The 16,887-nt window shown below is 47.6% G+C and overlaps 1 protein-coding gene across 2 annotated transcripts in view; it reads right to left on the bottom strand.

Moving 5' to 3' along the window:
• The window catches only part of PODXL (podocalyxin like), an 82,883-nt gene extending 81,742 nt beyond the window's left edge, over positions 1-1,141 (bottom strand). Inside the window, exon 1 of one of the 2 annotated variants that reach the window (XM_081210255.1) lies at positions 584-1,141. In XM_081210255.1, the coding sequence (XP_081066381.1) occupies positions 584-671 (88 nt within the window). In that variant the 5' untranslated portion in view covers positions 672-1,141. The remainder of the gene's footprint in view (positions 1-583) is intronic. The other variant, XM_081210254.1, reaches the window with a different exon arrangement.
• Positions 1,142-16,887: the final 15,746 nt, after the last annotated feature.

Below are 16,887 nucleotides of genomic sequence, written 5' to 3'. Positions count from 1 at the left end.
TAAGGACAGGTGACCCCATCCTTGCCTTCCCAACCCTTTGACACCTGCAGGTCAAGTCACTGGGGAAAAGGCTGGGACTCAGCGGTGGAGATCAAAAGGTCCCAAGTTTGAATCCTGGCATCTCAAAGTTGGGGTGGGCAAAATCATGGAGAGCAGCTGCCAGTCAGTGTAGGCAATACTAAGCTAAAGAGACCAACTCTTTGACTGATGAGAAAACAGCTTCCTATGTTACTATCACAGCCTGGGTGGGTGGGTGAGTGGGAAGATGCCTTATACAGAGTCAGACCATCTACCTCTGTGCTTCCTTCACTGGCTGGTAGCAGCTCTCCAGGGTTTCAGGCAGAAATCTATCCCAGCCTTACTGGGGGACGCCGGGAACTGTACCTGGGACCTTCTGCACGATAAGCAAGTGTTCCACGCTCCTTCCTCTCCAAAAACTGCACCCGTTTGAGGTGATGCCAACGTGCTCCCCCCTCCCTAGAAATCAACAACCCCGCACGCTCGCGGGCCAGGAACCTCGCGATCCCTGGCCCCGCCGCCCCGCTTCCCCTTGGATCCCAGCTGGCAAAGTGCCCTTACTTACCCCTGCAGGAGGAGATTACGCCGAGCAACAGCAGCGGCAGCAGAGCCGAGCGCATGGCGAGCGCTGCTCCGGGTTGCCCTCTGCGCATGGGAAGAGCGCGGACCCGCCGGCCGGGATGCCTCGTCGGGCGAACTTTGCCGGAGATCCGACCCCCGGCAGGATCAGCCCTTTCCTGGGGGTGGAGGAGGAGGGATGCAGAAAGCGGCGATCTGGTGGGGCGACGCCAAGCGCACGTTGCCTTCTCCTTTCCCCTCCTTTGTTGTCCCCGTTTGCTCGGGGTCCCCCTCGCCTCTTTTCCCGGAGATCTGCTTGGCAATGGGGGGCCAAGATCCGGGACCCGCAAACCAGCCGATCCTGCGCTTCCAGATGCAGAGCGAGCCCGGCGTTGCACCACCAATTACCGCAGAGCGCTCGGCTTCCTTTGCTCCGCGTCCGCCTTTGGCTGACTGCGCACGCTGCTAGTCCCGATTGCGCACAGCTGCCTTTGTTCGCGGACGCATCAGACGCCTTGCCTGCTGTTGCTGCCGCTGCCCGGACTGCGATCCCGCGAGCTGGGACCCGGCTACTACGATCGAACGCCGAGGAAGGAGACGGCGCCCTGATTGGTCCGTAGCTCTCCAAGCCGGCTCCCTGAATGGCTGGAGGTTTTCCCGAGCGGCGATTGGCCAGAACGCCTGCCTGTCCGTTGGATCCCGCCCACTCTCTTTTTTTCTCTGCAAGGGAGTGGGTTTCTCTTGGCCAGGCTTGAGGGTCAAGCTGCAGATTCCCCACCCCTTTCCAATTATTATGTCGGTGAGCTGAATCATAGAATCGCATGCCCTCCAACATTTGTCCAATTAAAATAGTAACGTCCTATTCTATTATTATTATTATTATTATTATTATTATTATTATTATTATTATTATTATTATTATTATTCTATCCTGCCACTCTGTTTGGGTTGCCCCAGCCACTCTGAGCAGCTGCCAACATATATATAAAATATAATCAGACATTAGACATTAAAAAAATTCCCTATTCATGGCTGCCTTCAGATGTCTTCTAAAGGCTGTATAGTTACTTATCTCCTTAGTTCAGGGCTTGCATAACTCCATACCCTCCAACATTTCTCTGATGAGAATAGGGACATCCTAAGGGACGCGGGTAGCGCTGTGGGTTAAACCACAGAGCCTAGGACTTGCTGATCAGAAGGTCGACGGTTCGAATCCCCGCCACGGGGTGAGCTCCTGTTGCTCGGTCCCTGCTCCTGCCAACCTAGCAGTTCGAAAGCACATCAAAGTGCAACTAGATAAATAGGTACCGCTACAGCGGGAAGGTAAACGGCGTTTCCGTGCGCTGCTCTGGTTCACCAGAAGCGGCTTAGTCATGCTGGCCACATGACCCGGAAGCTGTACGTCGGCTCCCTCGGCCAATAAAACAAGATGAGCGCCGCAACCCCAGAGTCGGCCACGACTGGACCTAATGGTCATGGGTCCCTTTACCTTTACCTTATGGAAAAGCAGGACATTCTGGGAACCAGGATGGCTTCTGTAAATCTGGGACTGTCCCTGGAAAATAGGGACATTTGTAGGGTCTGTCTCACCCCAAGAGACTGGGTTAAGCACTTAGCACCCTCCCCTCTCTCCTGGTTCTCAACACAGGAACATAACCATCAAAAACTACCCTAGACTAATCTTTGAACTGTTAAGCTTGAAGATCACCATTGCTGGGGAAAACTCATCAAACAATTCCAATGCATGTGCATTTTGACATTTCCTTATTCTTCTTACGTTTGCAACATCCTGAATGCTGGAAAGAAATTGCCACCGGAGATCATTTGGATGGAGGTGGATTGCGCTGTCGGTTGAATGGAAACCAAACCAGTTTGTCTTGTAAAGGGACGGACATGAACTGGAATCAGTTCCCTTTTGGACATGCTGATCTTGAACTCGACCCTTTCCGGGCTCTGTTGCCGCTAGAACTCCTAGGAAGGCGATATAGTTTTAGCTTTATGGCACAATCAAAACATGTTTCTCAGATGCAGCTGAGTCAAGCCTTACAGCAGGCATAGGCAACCTCGGCCCTCCAGATGTTTTGGCACTACAATTCCCATCATCCCTGACCACTGGTCCTGTTAGCTAGGGATCATGGGAGTTGTAGTCTCAAAACATCTGGAGGGCTGAGGTCTCCTATGCCTGCCTTACAGTTTAATTACACCATCTAATATCACATGCGCAACCACCGGCTGCTAGCAATGTCCTTGAGCTGTGCGTGTCCTGGCCGAAGAGGACAGTCATTTTCCGTGAGAACAAACGGGCATGAATAACTGAAATTGTGGGAAATGCAGAGATCAGCCTGAGAAATCTCCAAGGTAACTGGATACTTTTCAGGGTCCCCGAGGAAAGGATTTCTTCACACTGTGCCTAATTGATTTGTGGCATTTGCTGCCACAAGATGTGTTGATTAATGGCCATTCGCTTAGCTAGGTGTAAAGGGGAGGTTAGACAAATTAATGGTTTGCTAATGGCGGCTGGTCCTCATGAGGAACAGCTAGAAGTGATTGCAGCAACTGGACCTGCTGGAGCAAAAGGTTGCATTTCCATTTAGGAGGCCATCCATTCATCTCTAAGCCCTTTCCCAGGATATTGCATTCCGTCATATTATCCCCCCTTTTTTCATTCCATCTCCTAACAGGATACAAGTCATTGCTCCCAGTACGTTTCCGAGCACAATTCAAAGTGTTGGTGTTGACCTTTAAAGCCCTAAACGGCCTTGGTCCAGTATACCTGAAGGAGCGTCTCCACCCCCACTGTCCAGCTCGGACGCTGAGGTCCAGTGCCGAGGGCCTTCTGGCGGTTCCCTTATTGCAAGAAGCAAAGCTACAGGGAACCAGGCAGAGGGCCTTCTCGGTGGTGGAACGCCCTCCCATCAGATGTCAAAGAGATAAACAACTACCTGACATTCATAAGACATCTTAAGGCAGCCCTCTTCAGGGAAGTTTTTAATGTGTGATATTTTAATAATAATAATAATAATAATAATAATAATAATAATAATAATAATAATAGCAAAATTGGGGTGCACTGTGGCAGAATCCTTCAGAGCAGAATACTCCTGTTCAGGGTGCCAGCCAGCCAGCCATGCCCTGTTCCAGGACACTCCATTCCACTCCCCTCTCTTTTGCTTTCGTTCTCCATCAGATATGTAGCATTCTCTGACTGCTGACCACGCTCAGTCCCCACATGGCTCTTTACCAATCCCACTGCGAACACAGACCACTATGTCTTGCACCAAAAGGTACAAGTAAGCACATTAGAAATCTGTTCAGCCTCAGCACTCTCCATATCAGGCTTCCTCAAATTCGGCCCTCCAGATGTTGTTGGCCTACAACTCCCATGATCCCTAGCTAGCAGGACCAGTGGTCAGGGATGATGGGAATTGTAGTCTCAAAACATCTGGAGGGCTGAGTTTGAGGAAGCCTGTTCCATATGGTGATCATTTTACCTCATCCCTTTATCTGAATAGAAACCCAGAGAAGCAAAGGGACTAGTAATGGCCTCCTCAGTACCAATAACCAGCTTCTCCAGCTGCTAACATGGGGCCTGGTCAGCCACCTGTGGCTACTTATGTTCACTGCTATTCCCATTTCACAGGTAGGATGACTGAGGCCAAGAGATGGCGACTTGTCCAGTCCTGTCCCAACCGAGAGACCCCATTGCTCCATGGTAGAGTAAGGTTACCAGATTTTTTTCAGTGAATCCGGGGACACTTATTGTTTGCTATGTACATGTGAATGCTGAGAAAGCTGTGAATCCGGGGACTGTCCCTGGGAAACAGGGACATCTGGTAACATCCTGGACATGCCAAAAGTACATGTTCAGTCCCTGGCATCTGTAAGTAGGGTTGGGAGAGACCCTTGTGTGAAACCATTGCCAGTCAGTGTAGATCAGAGTTTCCCAAACTTGGGTCTCCAGCTGTTTTTGGACTACAACTCACATCATCCCTAGCTAGCAGGACCAGGGGTTAGGGATGGTGGGAATTGTAGCCCCAAAACAGCTGGAGACCCAAGTTTGGGAAACCCTGGTGTAGATCATGGGGTAGGTAACATTGTGCTCTCCAGATGTTGACCATAGCTCCTGTCAACCCCAGCCAACCCAGCCAATGGACAGGAATGATGGGAGTTGGAGTTCAACATCCTCTGGAACAGGCACCCCCAAACTCGGCCCTCCAGATGTTTTGGGACTACAATTCCCATCATCCCTGACCACTGGTCCTGTTAGCTTGGGATGAAGGGAGTTGTAGTCCCAAAACACGTGGAGGGCCAAGTTTGGGGATGCCTGGTCTGGAAGGTTTCCTATTGGCTACCCCAGGTGTAGGCAATGCTGAGCTACAATGGTAGACTTGTAATCTGGGGAACCGGGTTCGCTTCCCCGCTCCTCCACATGCAGCTGCTGGGTGACCTTGGGCCAGTCACACTTCTCTGAAGTCTCTCAGCCCCACTCACCTCACAGAGTGTTTGTTGTGGAGGAGGAAGGGAAAGGAGAATGTTAGCCGCTTTGAGACTCCTTAGGGTAGTGATAAAGCAGGATATCAAAATTCAAAATTCTTCAATGATCTGACTTGGTACAAAGCAGATTTCCATGTTCACATGGCTTCCCCACCTCCCTTAGCGGTGGATACAACCCACTAAGAATCCAGACCTTTGTCCAGACCTTCCCGGATGACCAGCTGTCTGGCCAGTGTTGCACAGCTCAGATGAAATGTACAGACAGAAGCAATGCAGACCCGTGGCTGTGAATCGGGCCCATTGTCTTCCTAGCTGTGCCATATTGTGATGGGGCATTTAGGCCAGATGTCAAACAGCTACTGATTTAAGCTTTGCCAGTAGTACCACTCAGTATCAAGGCATTGGTGTCACCAGGCTGGAAGGCTCCTGGTAGCTGCCTCTGACACAGCTATTGAGTAGCATAGAATCATAGAGTTGGAAGAGACCACAAGGGCCATCGAGTCCAACCCCCTGCCAAGCAGGAAACACCATCAGAGCACTCCTGACATATGGTTGTCAAGCCTCTGCTTAAAGACCTCCAAAAAAGGAGACTCCACCACACTCCTTGGCAGCAAATTCCACTGTCGAACAGCTCTTGCTGTCAGGAAGTTCTTCCTAACGTTTAGGTGGAATCTTCTTTCTTGTAGTTTGGATCCATTGCTCCGTGACCGCTTCTCTGGAGCAGCAGAAAACAACCTTTCTCCCTCCTCTATATGACATCCTTTTATATATTTGAACATGGCTATCATATCACCCCTTAACCTCCTCTTCTCCAGGCTAAACATGCCCAGCTCCCTTAGCCGTTCCTCATAAGGCATCGTTTCCAGGCCTTTGACCATTTTGGTTGCCCTCCTCTGGACACGAGGACACAAGCCAAACTACATGTTACATACAAACACGCGAGGAGCAGAAAATGTTCTGCTGCTGCATTTTCCCACGGGGCATTTTATCATGTCTCAATCCCACCTCCAGCTGTTTCATGAAATTAATGCAGATCGTAATGAATGGATCAAAATGTTAGGCCCAGTTAAAATGGGCAGTGTCAAAATTCTAATTGGCTTCCCCCAGTTTAGAGAAATGACAAGGAAGTTTTTTTTAAATATGCATTGCGTTGAGAAAAGGGATAGAGAATAGTATTTCTACCTCTCTCTTTTTAATTTTTTTTAAATTAAAGATTTAAACAAAACATATTATCCAAAAACATGTCATCCTTAATTTTTTCCCCATTTTCCTCCCTTCCCCCACCCTCCCACACAACCCCCTGCCCCCGACTTCCCTCAGTTCCAGTCTTTGGTTTCTCTGAGACTGCTGTTCTCTGCATGTTACAAAGTTGTATAGATCCTTAAATTGTTTAACTGATTGTTGTCAATAAAAAAATTGTGAACGTTTATTCAAAACCTGCCAAGGAGTCCAATTCACTTTTGTGGCGTCTTCAAATACTTTGTAAAGGGTTCCCATTCATTTTTAAAGTCACAGTTATCCTTGTCCCGTAGCTTATATGTCAGTTTTGCCAGCTCTGCATAGTCCGTCAATTTTTCTTGCCATGATTCTTTAGTTGGAATTTCTTCAGTCTTCCATCCTTGTGCTATTAGGACTCTCGCGGCCGTTGTCGCATACATGAAGATTTTTTTTCAGGTTTTTTTTGGCAGGTCTTTCCCTGCAATCCCTAACAAAAATGCTTCAGGTTTTTTAACAAATGTTAAGTGGAACATTTTCTTCAATTCATTGTATATCATTTCCCAATTTTTTTTAATTACATCATTTTTAAATTACATTCTTTCTCCCTCTCTCATAACTTTAGAACTCAGGGACATAAAGCTCAGTCAGTAGAGCACAGTACTATTAATCTCAGGGATAGCTCAGTCAGTAGAGCACAGTACTATTAATCTCAGGGTCGTGGGTTTGAACCCCATGTTGGGCAAAAGATTCCTGCATTGTAGGGGGTTGGACTAGATGACCCTTTTGGTCCCTTTCAACTCTACCATTCTATGATTACTTGGGTGGAGAACTGCATTGCAAAATTCAGAGAAGTGTGATTTTTTTCCGAAGAACAGGATTGTTTCGGTTCACACACTTTTTCAGAAAGTCTGAATTTATAATTTTATTATTTATATGCTGCCAATCTGACTCAGTTGCCCCAGCCGCTCTGGGCTGCTTCCAGCAAAATATAAAAACACAATAAAACAGCAAACATAAAAAAACTTCCCAGTACAGGGCTGCCTTCAGATGTCTTCGGAAAGTTGTGTAGTACATTATTTCCTTGACATCTGATGGGAGGGCGTTCCACAGGGCGGGCGCCACCACCGAGAAGGCCCTCTGCCTGGTTCCCTGTGACTTCACTTGCGTGGCGAGTTCCTGCCTCCCCTCTCGGAAATAAAGACACGAGACACAGGATTTTAGGTTAATGGGTCAAATTAGGCCACAACTTTATTGATTACAGGAATTGAGCGGTATTGGCTTAGGCATTGGTCTTCTCAGCTAACTGGCTTCAGCCCGCTTGCTTGAAGACCAGCAAGGGTTAACCACCAGTAGGGGGAGTCCTGCTGATGCACATCAACTAGGAGCTTCCCCAGGGTCACCGCTTGGGGGCGTGCCGTAGGTCCATACCTCCATAGGCTTAGGACAAGGCCATGCCCCCCAGAATCCTTTACCGGATTACCCTTTGACCTGGGGGAAGGTGATGGCGCTTCCTTCCCCCCGCTTTCATCTACATAACAATACCCCTACCAATGCCTAACAGCCAATGCCAAGGAAGTTGTGATGATTTGCTACGAGGTAGGCGAAAACCAAAAGGCTGGTGCCAATTTGCCAACTGGGAAAATTCCTACCAGGCCCCTCAACGGCGACCAACTGAAGTCCATAGCAATGTCAGGGCCTAACCTAAAGGGTGGGTGGGTGGGAAAACCTGTTTGGCTGTAGTGGGAAAGAGGGGGGTCCTGGGCTGCGCTGGCCCTAAATAGGGCAGGCCACACCCCGGACCAGCCGATTGGCTGGCCGGGGGAAATGACGTGACCGAGGATTCCCCCAGTATCGCAGGGGCTGGCCGTCAGCCCCGCGTGGTGGGGAGGGGCGTGAATCCTGCAACCCCACCTCCTCTCTAGCTCAGAAGTGGCTTTCTCACAGTGAAGGAACTGCCAGAAGACCCTCAGAGCTGGACCTCAGTGTCTGGGCTGAATGATGAGGGTGGAGACACTTCTTCAATTTTGGGGTGGGTTGACCTTTAAATGTGTATCAAAGTTCTCCATCCCTATTAGCCAGGAAGCTCCACTGGAAACAATAGGTTAAAATGCATAGGATTGCACTGATAGAAATCTCTGTCCAGGTTAGAAGGTGTGCTGGAAGAGTACATGAGTCACATCACATAAATTTTACCTTTTGTTTTCTGCTGGTGGTAGCATTTGCTGCTCTGCATACTTGCCCAGAACGATCGCCGGAGCCATCAGGAGAAAATAACAAACAAACCCTCTACGTTCTGCGAGTCCTGGGACTTGAGGTTGGGCTGCGATCCAGGCATGGCTCACTTAACCGCCTGTCTGAGTTCCCCAGTAATCCTATGTTATTGAATGTCATCACCTCCCCAGTTAGAGCAGCGGGGCCCAAAGTAATAATGTTTGGAATTCAAACGTGGGATTAAGGCAGGAAGATGATCACAAGGGCATCAGCTACTCACCTATGCAGCAAAACAAACAGGGGGATGAAAAAGGGCTGCCTGCAGGGTCAAAATATATGGGAAGGAGAGATGGGTGGAAGAAGGAGGAAGAAGACGAAGAAAAAAATACTTTCAGGTTGACGTCTACCTGGCAGATTCCTCCATCTCTGAAAGGTGAAGGAAGAGGCCAAATGTGGAATGAAGTTTTTAAAAACAGAGTGGGGGGGCGGGGAGAGGAGAAAGAACACACCAAAGCTCGTGGAGATCCAATACAGTGGTACCTCAGTTTAAGAACAGCCCTGTTTACGAACTACAGTGGTACCTCAGGTTACAGACGCTTCAGGTTACAGACTCCGCTAACCCAGAAACAGTACCTCGGGTTAAGAACTTTGCTTCAGGATGAGAACAGAAATCGTGTGGCAGCGGGAGGCCCCATTAGCTAAAGTGGTGCTTCAGGTTAAGAACAGTTTCATGTTAAGAATGGACCTCCAGAACGAATTAAGTTCTTAACCCGAGGTACCACTGTATTCGGTTTACGAACGCCGCAAAACCAGAAGTAGCGTCCCAGTTTGCGAACTTTAACTCAGTCTAAGAACAGAATCCAAATGGTGGAAGGGCACTGACAGCGGGAGGCCTCATTAGGGAAAACACGCCTCCATTTAAGAACGGTTTCAGGTTAAGAATGGACTTCTGGAACGGATTAAGTTCGTAAACCGAGGTACCACTGTAATGTTGAATGTTGGAAGATTCAGGACTGAGGAATGAAAGTATTTCTCCAAACAGGGCTTAGGTGAACTATGGAAGTTGCTTCCAAAGGAGGCAGTGATGGAATAAAGAAAAAAATGTACAAAAATGCATATATTAAGGAAATACATGCACAAGAACTCCATTTGTCAGTGAAAATGGCACCACAATGCATTGTTAGAGAAAGTTGCTTGCAAAAAATTTGTGCACTGAGTAACATGCAAATGTGTAACTGGCGAAGCACGTTCACGAAAACCGCCTATATCAGGGCAATTTACATTGCAATGCAAAATGTTATGAGAAGTGCATGCTTTAGTGCTGACAATTTTATTTTTTTTGTGATGGCTTAAAGAAAATCACAAAGTGGTGCAAAAATGTGGCCAACTGAAGTTAAGATCAGGAAAATGAGAAACTGAAACAAATGGATTCACCCTTCCCTGTGCTCGACTTGATTCGCTTGGAAAATTTTTGACCAGATTTGCTTTATTTCTTTTTCTATACCTTCAGAAATGGAATTGTGCAGAACGAGAAAGTAGAAACAAACAACTGAATCTGAATACTGAAGTAGAAAGCAAGTTCTCTGCAGACAAGATCAATGGTAAACGCTTGGTTCAGGATGTGTTCTTTTATTACCTTTGTTTTTGTATGCAAGTTTGCCTCATATTAAAAGGGACGCGGGTGATGCTGTGGGTTAGAGCCTAGAACTTGCTGATCAGAAGGTCGGCAGTTCAAATCCCCGTTACGGAGTAAGCTCCCGTTGCTCGGTCCCTGTTCCTGCCAACCTAGCAGTTCGAAAGCACAGTGCAAGTAGATAAATAGGTACCACTCCGGCGGGAAGGTAAACGGCGTTTCCGTGCGCTGCTCTGGTTCGCCAGAAGCGGCTTAGACATGCTGGCCACATGACCCGGAAGCTGTACGCTGGCTCCCTCGGCCAATAAAGCAAGATGAGTGCCGCAACCCCAGAGTCGGCCACGACTGGACCTAATGGTCAGGGGTCCCTTTACCTTTACCTTGCCTCATATTTGCCAAGTATATTTTCCCTGTTGTGATGCATTTGGTATCTTAGTACAGTGTATACAATTTTGTACGCATTGCTTTGCTGTAGAACTTCACTGTAAAATTCAAAGAAGTGCAAGTTTCAAAAGATGGCTTTGCTGTGGTTCGTATATTGCTTTGGAAACTGAGAATGCAGTAGATTCATCTTTAAACATGAACGGAATCTAATTTCTGTCCTATCCCTACCTGGGGCACAAGCCCAGACATCTCTCCCCCCACCCCCAGTTAGGTGTTGATGGCTGAAATCAGGTGGAAAACTGAGCACACTCGACAAGGAGCAACAATACAGCTGTGTTTAAAATGTACACCTGACCTCTCTTATTGAACTAATCCAATCTGCTTGAGCAAGTGGCAATCTGGAGGGGTTATTGCTAACACATTCCAGGAAGCTGGGATTTGTGCTGTGTGCCTGAGACTTTCTGTTTCATGCCTAGTGAGCATATAGTATTTGTGTGTGATCTGCAGTGTAAATAAACAGAACCTCATTGCTAACAACAGTGCGGGGAATCAATGTGTGTGTGTGTGTGTGAAAACGCCCCTCCGAGCACCCTGAGTAGATTCCCAAACCCTTTGGATAATTCGTCCGATGCAATGGAAAAGGCTCAAGCCAAGGGAAGGCTCATTTGTCTCCTAATTACTCTCAGCATCCTTAGCAAACTCCCAGCACTCTCAGAATTCTACGGGGGAAGCCATGACTATTTAAAGTGGTATCATTATGCTTTAGGGATGCGGGTGGCGCTATAGGTTAAACCACAGAGCCTAGGACTTGCCGATCAGAAGGTCGGCGGTTCGAATCCCCACGACGGGGTGAGCTTCCATTGCTCGGTCCCTGCTCCTGCCAACCTAGCAGTTCGAAAGCATGTCAAGTGCAAGTAGATAAATAGGTATCACTCTGGCAGGAAGGTAAACGGCGTTTCCGTGCGCTGCTCTGGTTCGCCAGAAGCGGCTTAGTCATGCTGGCCACATGACCTGGAAGCTGTATGCTGGCTCCCTCGGCCAGTAAAGCGAGATGAGCGCCGCAACCCCGGAGTCGGCCACAACTGGACCTAATGGTCAGGGGTCCCTTTACATTGTGCTTTAAATGTATGGGGTGAATGTTTAACATCGGCTGACGTTTCCCCTCCTTCTGCAATTGCTCACTTTACTAATTAGCCCGATGAAAGACTTGCCCGTGCTATTTTGTGATATGTTGGTTCACCATATACAGACATTGCATCTTTCTTATAGGTGCGAATGCGGCTAGGCTGCATTTACGTTCTGCAAAGAATTTACCCCACTTACTTCTTGGCTTTCCTCTGAAGGCACTGTATACACACCGGTTCTTTGCAGCTTCATTGAAGAAGACACCTAGTCTCCTTGGCCTTTGGCTGCTGAATTCTTAGGGTGCTGAAATCTACTCGGAATCAAGAGTGGATTTCATGCTCTTTATTCAGCTCATAGTGGTGAGGAGGAATGGAAGTTCCCCCAGAATGTCTGCTTTATATACATTATTTACACAATGGGCCCCACGTGGTTAGCTAATTCCGGGATTCTCCTGTAGGCCAATCAGCTTGCGGATTCACTTCCACCTGGAGCTGGATTGGGTGGCTCCTGTGGACCAATCAGACTGCTGCATTCTGGGCCCTATTGTTCTAGGACCAATCAGACTGCTGCATTTTGGATCCAATTCAACTCAGTACATAACAGGTGCATTTCCAGGTTTCCTGCAGGCATCTAGTTGGCCGCTGTGAGAACAGGATGCAAGACTAGATGGGTCTTGGGTTAAGGTTACCAGATTTTTTTCAGTGAATCCGGGGACACTTTTCAACTTCAATGTATTTTGTATAGGGACTGATTTGTAAGTCCAGGTCTGTCCCTGGGAAATGGGGACATCTGGTAACCTTATCTTGGGTCTGATCCAGCAGGGGTCTGGGCACCACAATTCAAGAAGGACACTGACAAACTGGAACGTGTCCAGAAGAGGGCAACCAAAATGGTCAAAGGCCTGGAAACGATGCCTTATGAGGAACGGTTAAGGGAGCTGGGCATGTTTAGCCTGGAGAAGAGGAGGTTAAGGGGTGATATGATAGCCATGTTCAAATATATAAAAGGATGTCACATAGAGGAGGGAGAAAGGTTGTTTTCTGCTGCTCCAGAGAAGCGGACACGGAGCAATGGATCCAAACTACAAGAAAGAAGATTCCACCTAAACATTAGGAAGAACTTCCTGACAGTAAGAGCTGTTTGACAGTGGAATTTGCTGCCAAGGAGTGTGGTGGAGTCTCCTTCTTTGGAGGTCTTTAAGCAGAGGCTTGACAACCATATGTCAGGAGTGCTCTGATGGTGTTTCCTGCTTGGCAGGGGGTTGGACTCGATGGCCCTTGTGGTCTCTTCCAACTCTATGATTCTATGATTCTATGATTCTAGGGGTGTTCTTGTGTTCTTATGAATTTGGTTCGCTTTTCGTTATATTCTGAATTGCCAAAGGGAGGCATTTATTTTTTTTTTTTGGTCTTCTCCATGGGCTACAAATCACCTTGCATACAGTAATGCAGAAAGGTGGCTTGTAAATTGAAAACTAACGTGAAATGAAGATTGAGAAAAGAATTAAACACAACGACGATGGAAGAAAAGGAAACCCAGTTAAAATTTTCTAGAATTTTTCCAGTGCAGTCTTCAGCACTGAGGTTTTCTGATAATACTAACAGCAAGCTAAATAAACAGACCCCGGTTTCAAACGCAGGTAGAGAGATGAGCATGGCTTGGCATTGTTCTAGAATAATCCATCTTTGAAGAGCTGTATCATTGTATGTACAGTTCCTTTTTCATGTCTCGTTCAAGGTCAGTCCCAATGGAAAATTTCCTCGCCACGCTGAAAAATTGCATTATTCCCCGTCACAAAGGGCCCGTTTCAACAACCAAACGTTTCAGAGATTGAAAAGCTGCCAAGGACGTTTGGGAAAACCAAAGCAAAAGCGTGTTTTTGTTTTAATTTCATCTTTTGGGCAAGGAAAGACACAGCAGATCTGCCAACGAACGAAGACTCTTACAGTGTGAATGTGGGGAAGAAAAATTGACCTGGCCATCGAACAATAAGTGGTTTTTCTCTTTCTCCAAGCCAATGGGCATCTCCCAAAGCTACCCACCCAATTTTAGGAAGCCCCCCCCACCTCCTCAGCACAATTAATTCAATGGTTTTCCTCATTTCCTGCAGTTTAGCTGCAAAATGCCAGGGGGTTGCCACGGCGACACCTCAAACCCTCGGCCTGGTTAGATCACTCTTTAATCCTGACAGACAGCCAAAGGAATTTGGCTATTTGTTTTAAAGATAAAAGCTGCAAGCTCCCCGACATTCTCCCCCAATTTCGCCCCCCATTAGCTGCGTCCTTCTGTCATGACAAAAGCATGCGAGGGTTGTGAGAGGGAGCAGGGAAGAATGTTAAGCTGAGAGCCGGGCACAGAGGGGCTCAAAACGCACGTCTGAATGGGCAGCCATTGAAGTGGGGAGGGTGTGAAGGTCCTGTGTGAGTTGGAGGCGGTTGGAGGATGGATGGTGGCTAACAGATTGAGGCTGAATCCTGACAAGACAGAAGTACTGTCTTGGGGGGACATGAGGCGAGCAGGTGTGGAGGACTCCCTGATTCTGAATGGGGTAACTGTGCCCCTGAAGGACCAGGTACGCAGCCTGGGAGTCATTTTGGACCTCACAGCTGTCCATGGAGGCTCAGGTCAATTCTGTGTCCAGGGCGGCTGTTTACCAGCTCCATCTGGTACGCAGGCTGAGACCCTACCTGCCTGCGCACTGTCTCACCAAAGTGGTGCATGCTCTAGTTATCTCCCACTTGGACTACTGCAATGCACTGTGTGTGGGGCTACCTTTGAAGGTGACTCGGAATCTGCAATTAATCCAGAATGTGGCAGCTAGACTGGTGACTGGGACTGGCTGCCGGGACCACATAATACCGGTCCTGAGAGATCTGCATTGGCTCCCAGTATGTTTCCGAGCACAATTCAAAGTGTTGGTGCTGACCTTTAAAGCCCTAAATGGCCTCAGTCCAGTATACCTGAAGGAGCGTCTCCATCCCCATTGTTCAGCCCAGACACTGAGGTCCAGCGCTGAGGGCCTTCTGGTGGTTCCCTCATTGCGAGAAGTGAGGTTACATGGAACCAGACGGAGGGCCTTCTCAGTAGTGGCGCCCGCCCTGTGGAACACCCTCCCTTCAAATGTGAAGGAAATAAGCAGCTATCCTATCTTTAAAAGACATCTGAAGGCAGCCCTGTTCAGGGAAGTTTTTAATATTTAATGCTGTACTGTTTTTAACATTTGATTGGGAGCCACCCAGAGTGGCTGGGGAAACTCAGCCAGATGAGTGGGGTATAAATAATAAATTATTATTATTATTATTATTATTATTATTATTATTATTATTATTATTATTATTATTATTGTTGTTGTTGAAGGCAGAAAATGTTTTGAGGAGATGTAGTCAATGCAACGTTCTGTAGATGCTGCTGGACTCCAACTTGTTTAGCTACTGGACTAAATGACTAAACTACAAGTTATTTCCAACACTACCTGCCATACATCTCAAGTAGTGGGGTAGACTGTGAGCAGGTGAGCCACTCCTACTTTGCTGTCTCATCCTTGAACCAGACGTGGATTTGGACACTCTTACAAACCAAGGAGTCCTTCAAACAGAGGACTGTTCTTGGAAATCAGACTAGCTTAGTGGATGGAGATTAAGGGACTGTGCCAAAGGTACTTTTTGCAGGGTCCTTTTCCAGCTGCCTATCTGAAGCAGCCCTTCAACCGCTGATGCACAGGATGCAGGAACATAATACAAATTTCCTTGCAGCCACAGGGGCTTGAGCACAGTGTATAGTAAGGAGGTGCTTTCTCCACCTCTGTGCCCAGTAGACAAATGCTGGAATGGTTCCAATGTCATCCCTGATTTCCTGCAGTTTCCCCCGATTGTTACCTTTGAAAAGTAGCATTGAGAGAATGCACCACAAGCCCAAATCCACCCAATGGAGCCTGCCTTTCTCAGGTATTTCCTCTGCCAAAATCCTTTTCTGTTCCTGCTCCCTGACCCAACAGGCATTGATGCACATCTAGGCAGATCCCAGATGCTCTGATTATTGCAGTATCAGCAGAAACGGCTCTGTATCTCTGCATGAAGCCCACTTTGAACCTGACTCTCCAGCGAGTCGGCAGAATAACGGTGGCAGCTTCTTGAGCCTCCTGGGCCATTCCTACTCTTAGGGGCTCCCGTCTGTGCATCTCAGCAGTGCACAGCGGCCATCGGTGAGAACTGTGGGATGTGAAACACAAGAGCAGTCAAGTAAAACACTCCTAGAGTGAACATGTTTACACATGGGGAGGGATGTTTGTCCAGCCAGGAGGTAAACTTCCTGTTTCCTTCTGGGCTGGGCCAGACTTGCTCTGCATGTGACTAGAAGTGGGCGTGGCTTCACCTGCGCAGGTAACGACAAAAGCACAGGGCAGGGCTTCCACCCTTCTCTCTTTGACTACATGCATTGAAGAAGCAACATCTGCTTAGCCAAAGATGCTCTCTTGGCCTCCAGGAAGTGGAAGAGGAAGAGGAAGTGGGACTGTCTCCTTATGAGATAGTTTCCAGGTGTATGTTACTTTTCTAAGCTAAGTCTGCCTTCTCGGATCCGATTGTGAACATAATGTGACTAAACTCTTTTTATGCTTTTATAGAAGACTGTGTCGTGTCTTATCTTTTATGAGGGAATAAGGGGAAAATACCAGAACAGTTATTATAGAGGCTTTAGCGAGCCTGAGCAAATGCATCCGCTGTGAGTTTAAAGAGGGGAATGTTACTCTGCTAAATTGTGAACTTGTTTACACAAGTTGTAAGGCTATAATCAAACAATATATCCTCTCCTGCATCCCTGAACATTCCCACAAGAACTTCAGAAGAACCCTGCTAGACCCAGCAAGGAGCCACCATCCTAGTCCAACACCCTGTTCTCCCAGTGGCCAACCACATGAGCAGCTCGCAAGCAGGACCTGAGTGCAACAGCACTGTCCCCACATGTGATTCTGTGCAACCAATCTCAAGAGGCATACTGCCTCTGACCGTGGAGGGAGAACCTTGCTCTTGGAGTTAGTCGCCATCGGTAGCTGTTACACACCACCCCAATCTTCAAGCAGTGAGAGGTGCCAAGAGTTCCAGCTCTTACTCAGGGTTCTGTTTCCTTGGAAGAAAGGTCAACAGAGACTGTGATGTCTTTAGAATATGTGGTTTTATTTACACATATATCTATCTCTATCTCTATCTCTATCTCTATCTCTATCTATATCTATATCTATATCTATCTAT

The sequence above is a fragment of the Podarcis bocagei genome (assembly GCF_964188305.1).
Source record: "Podarcis bocagei genome assembly, chromosome: 10".
NCBI lineage: Eukaryota > Metazoa > Chordata > Lepidosauria > Squamata > Lacertidae > Podarcis > Podarcis bocagei.
Note: the sequence above shows the minus strand (reverse complement) of the source record. Positions and strands in the feature narration are given on the sequence as shown.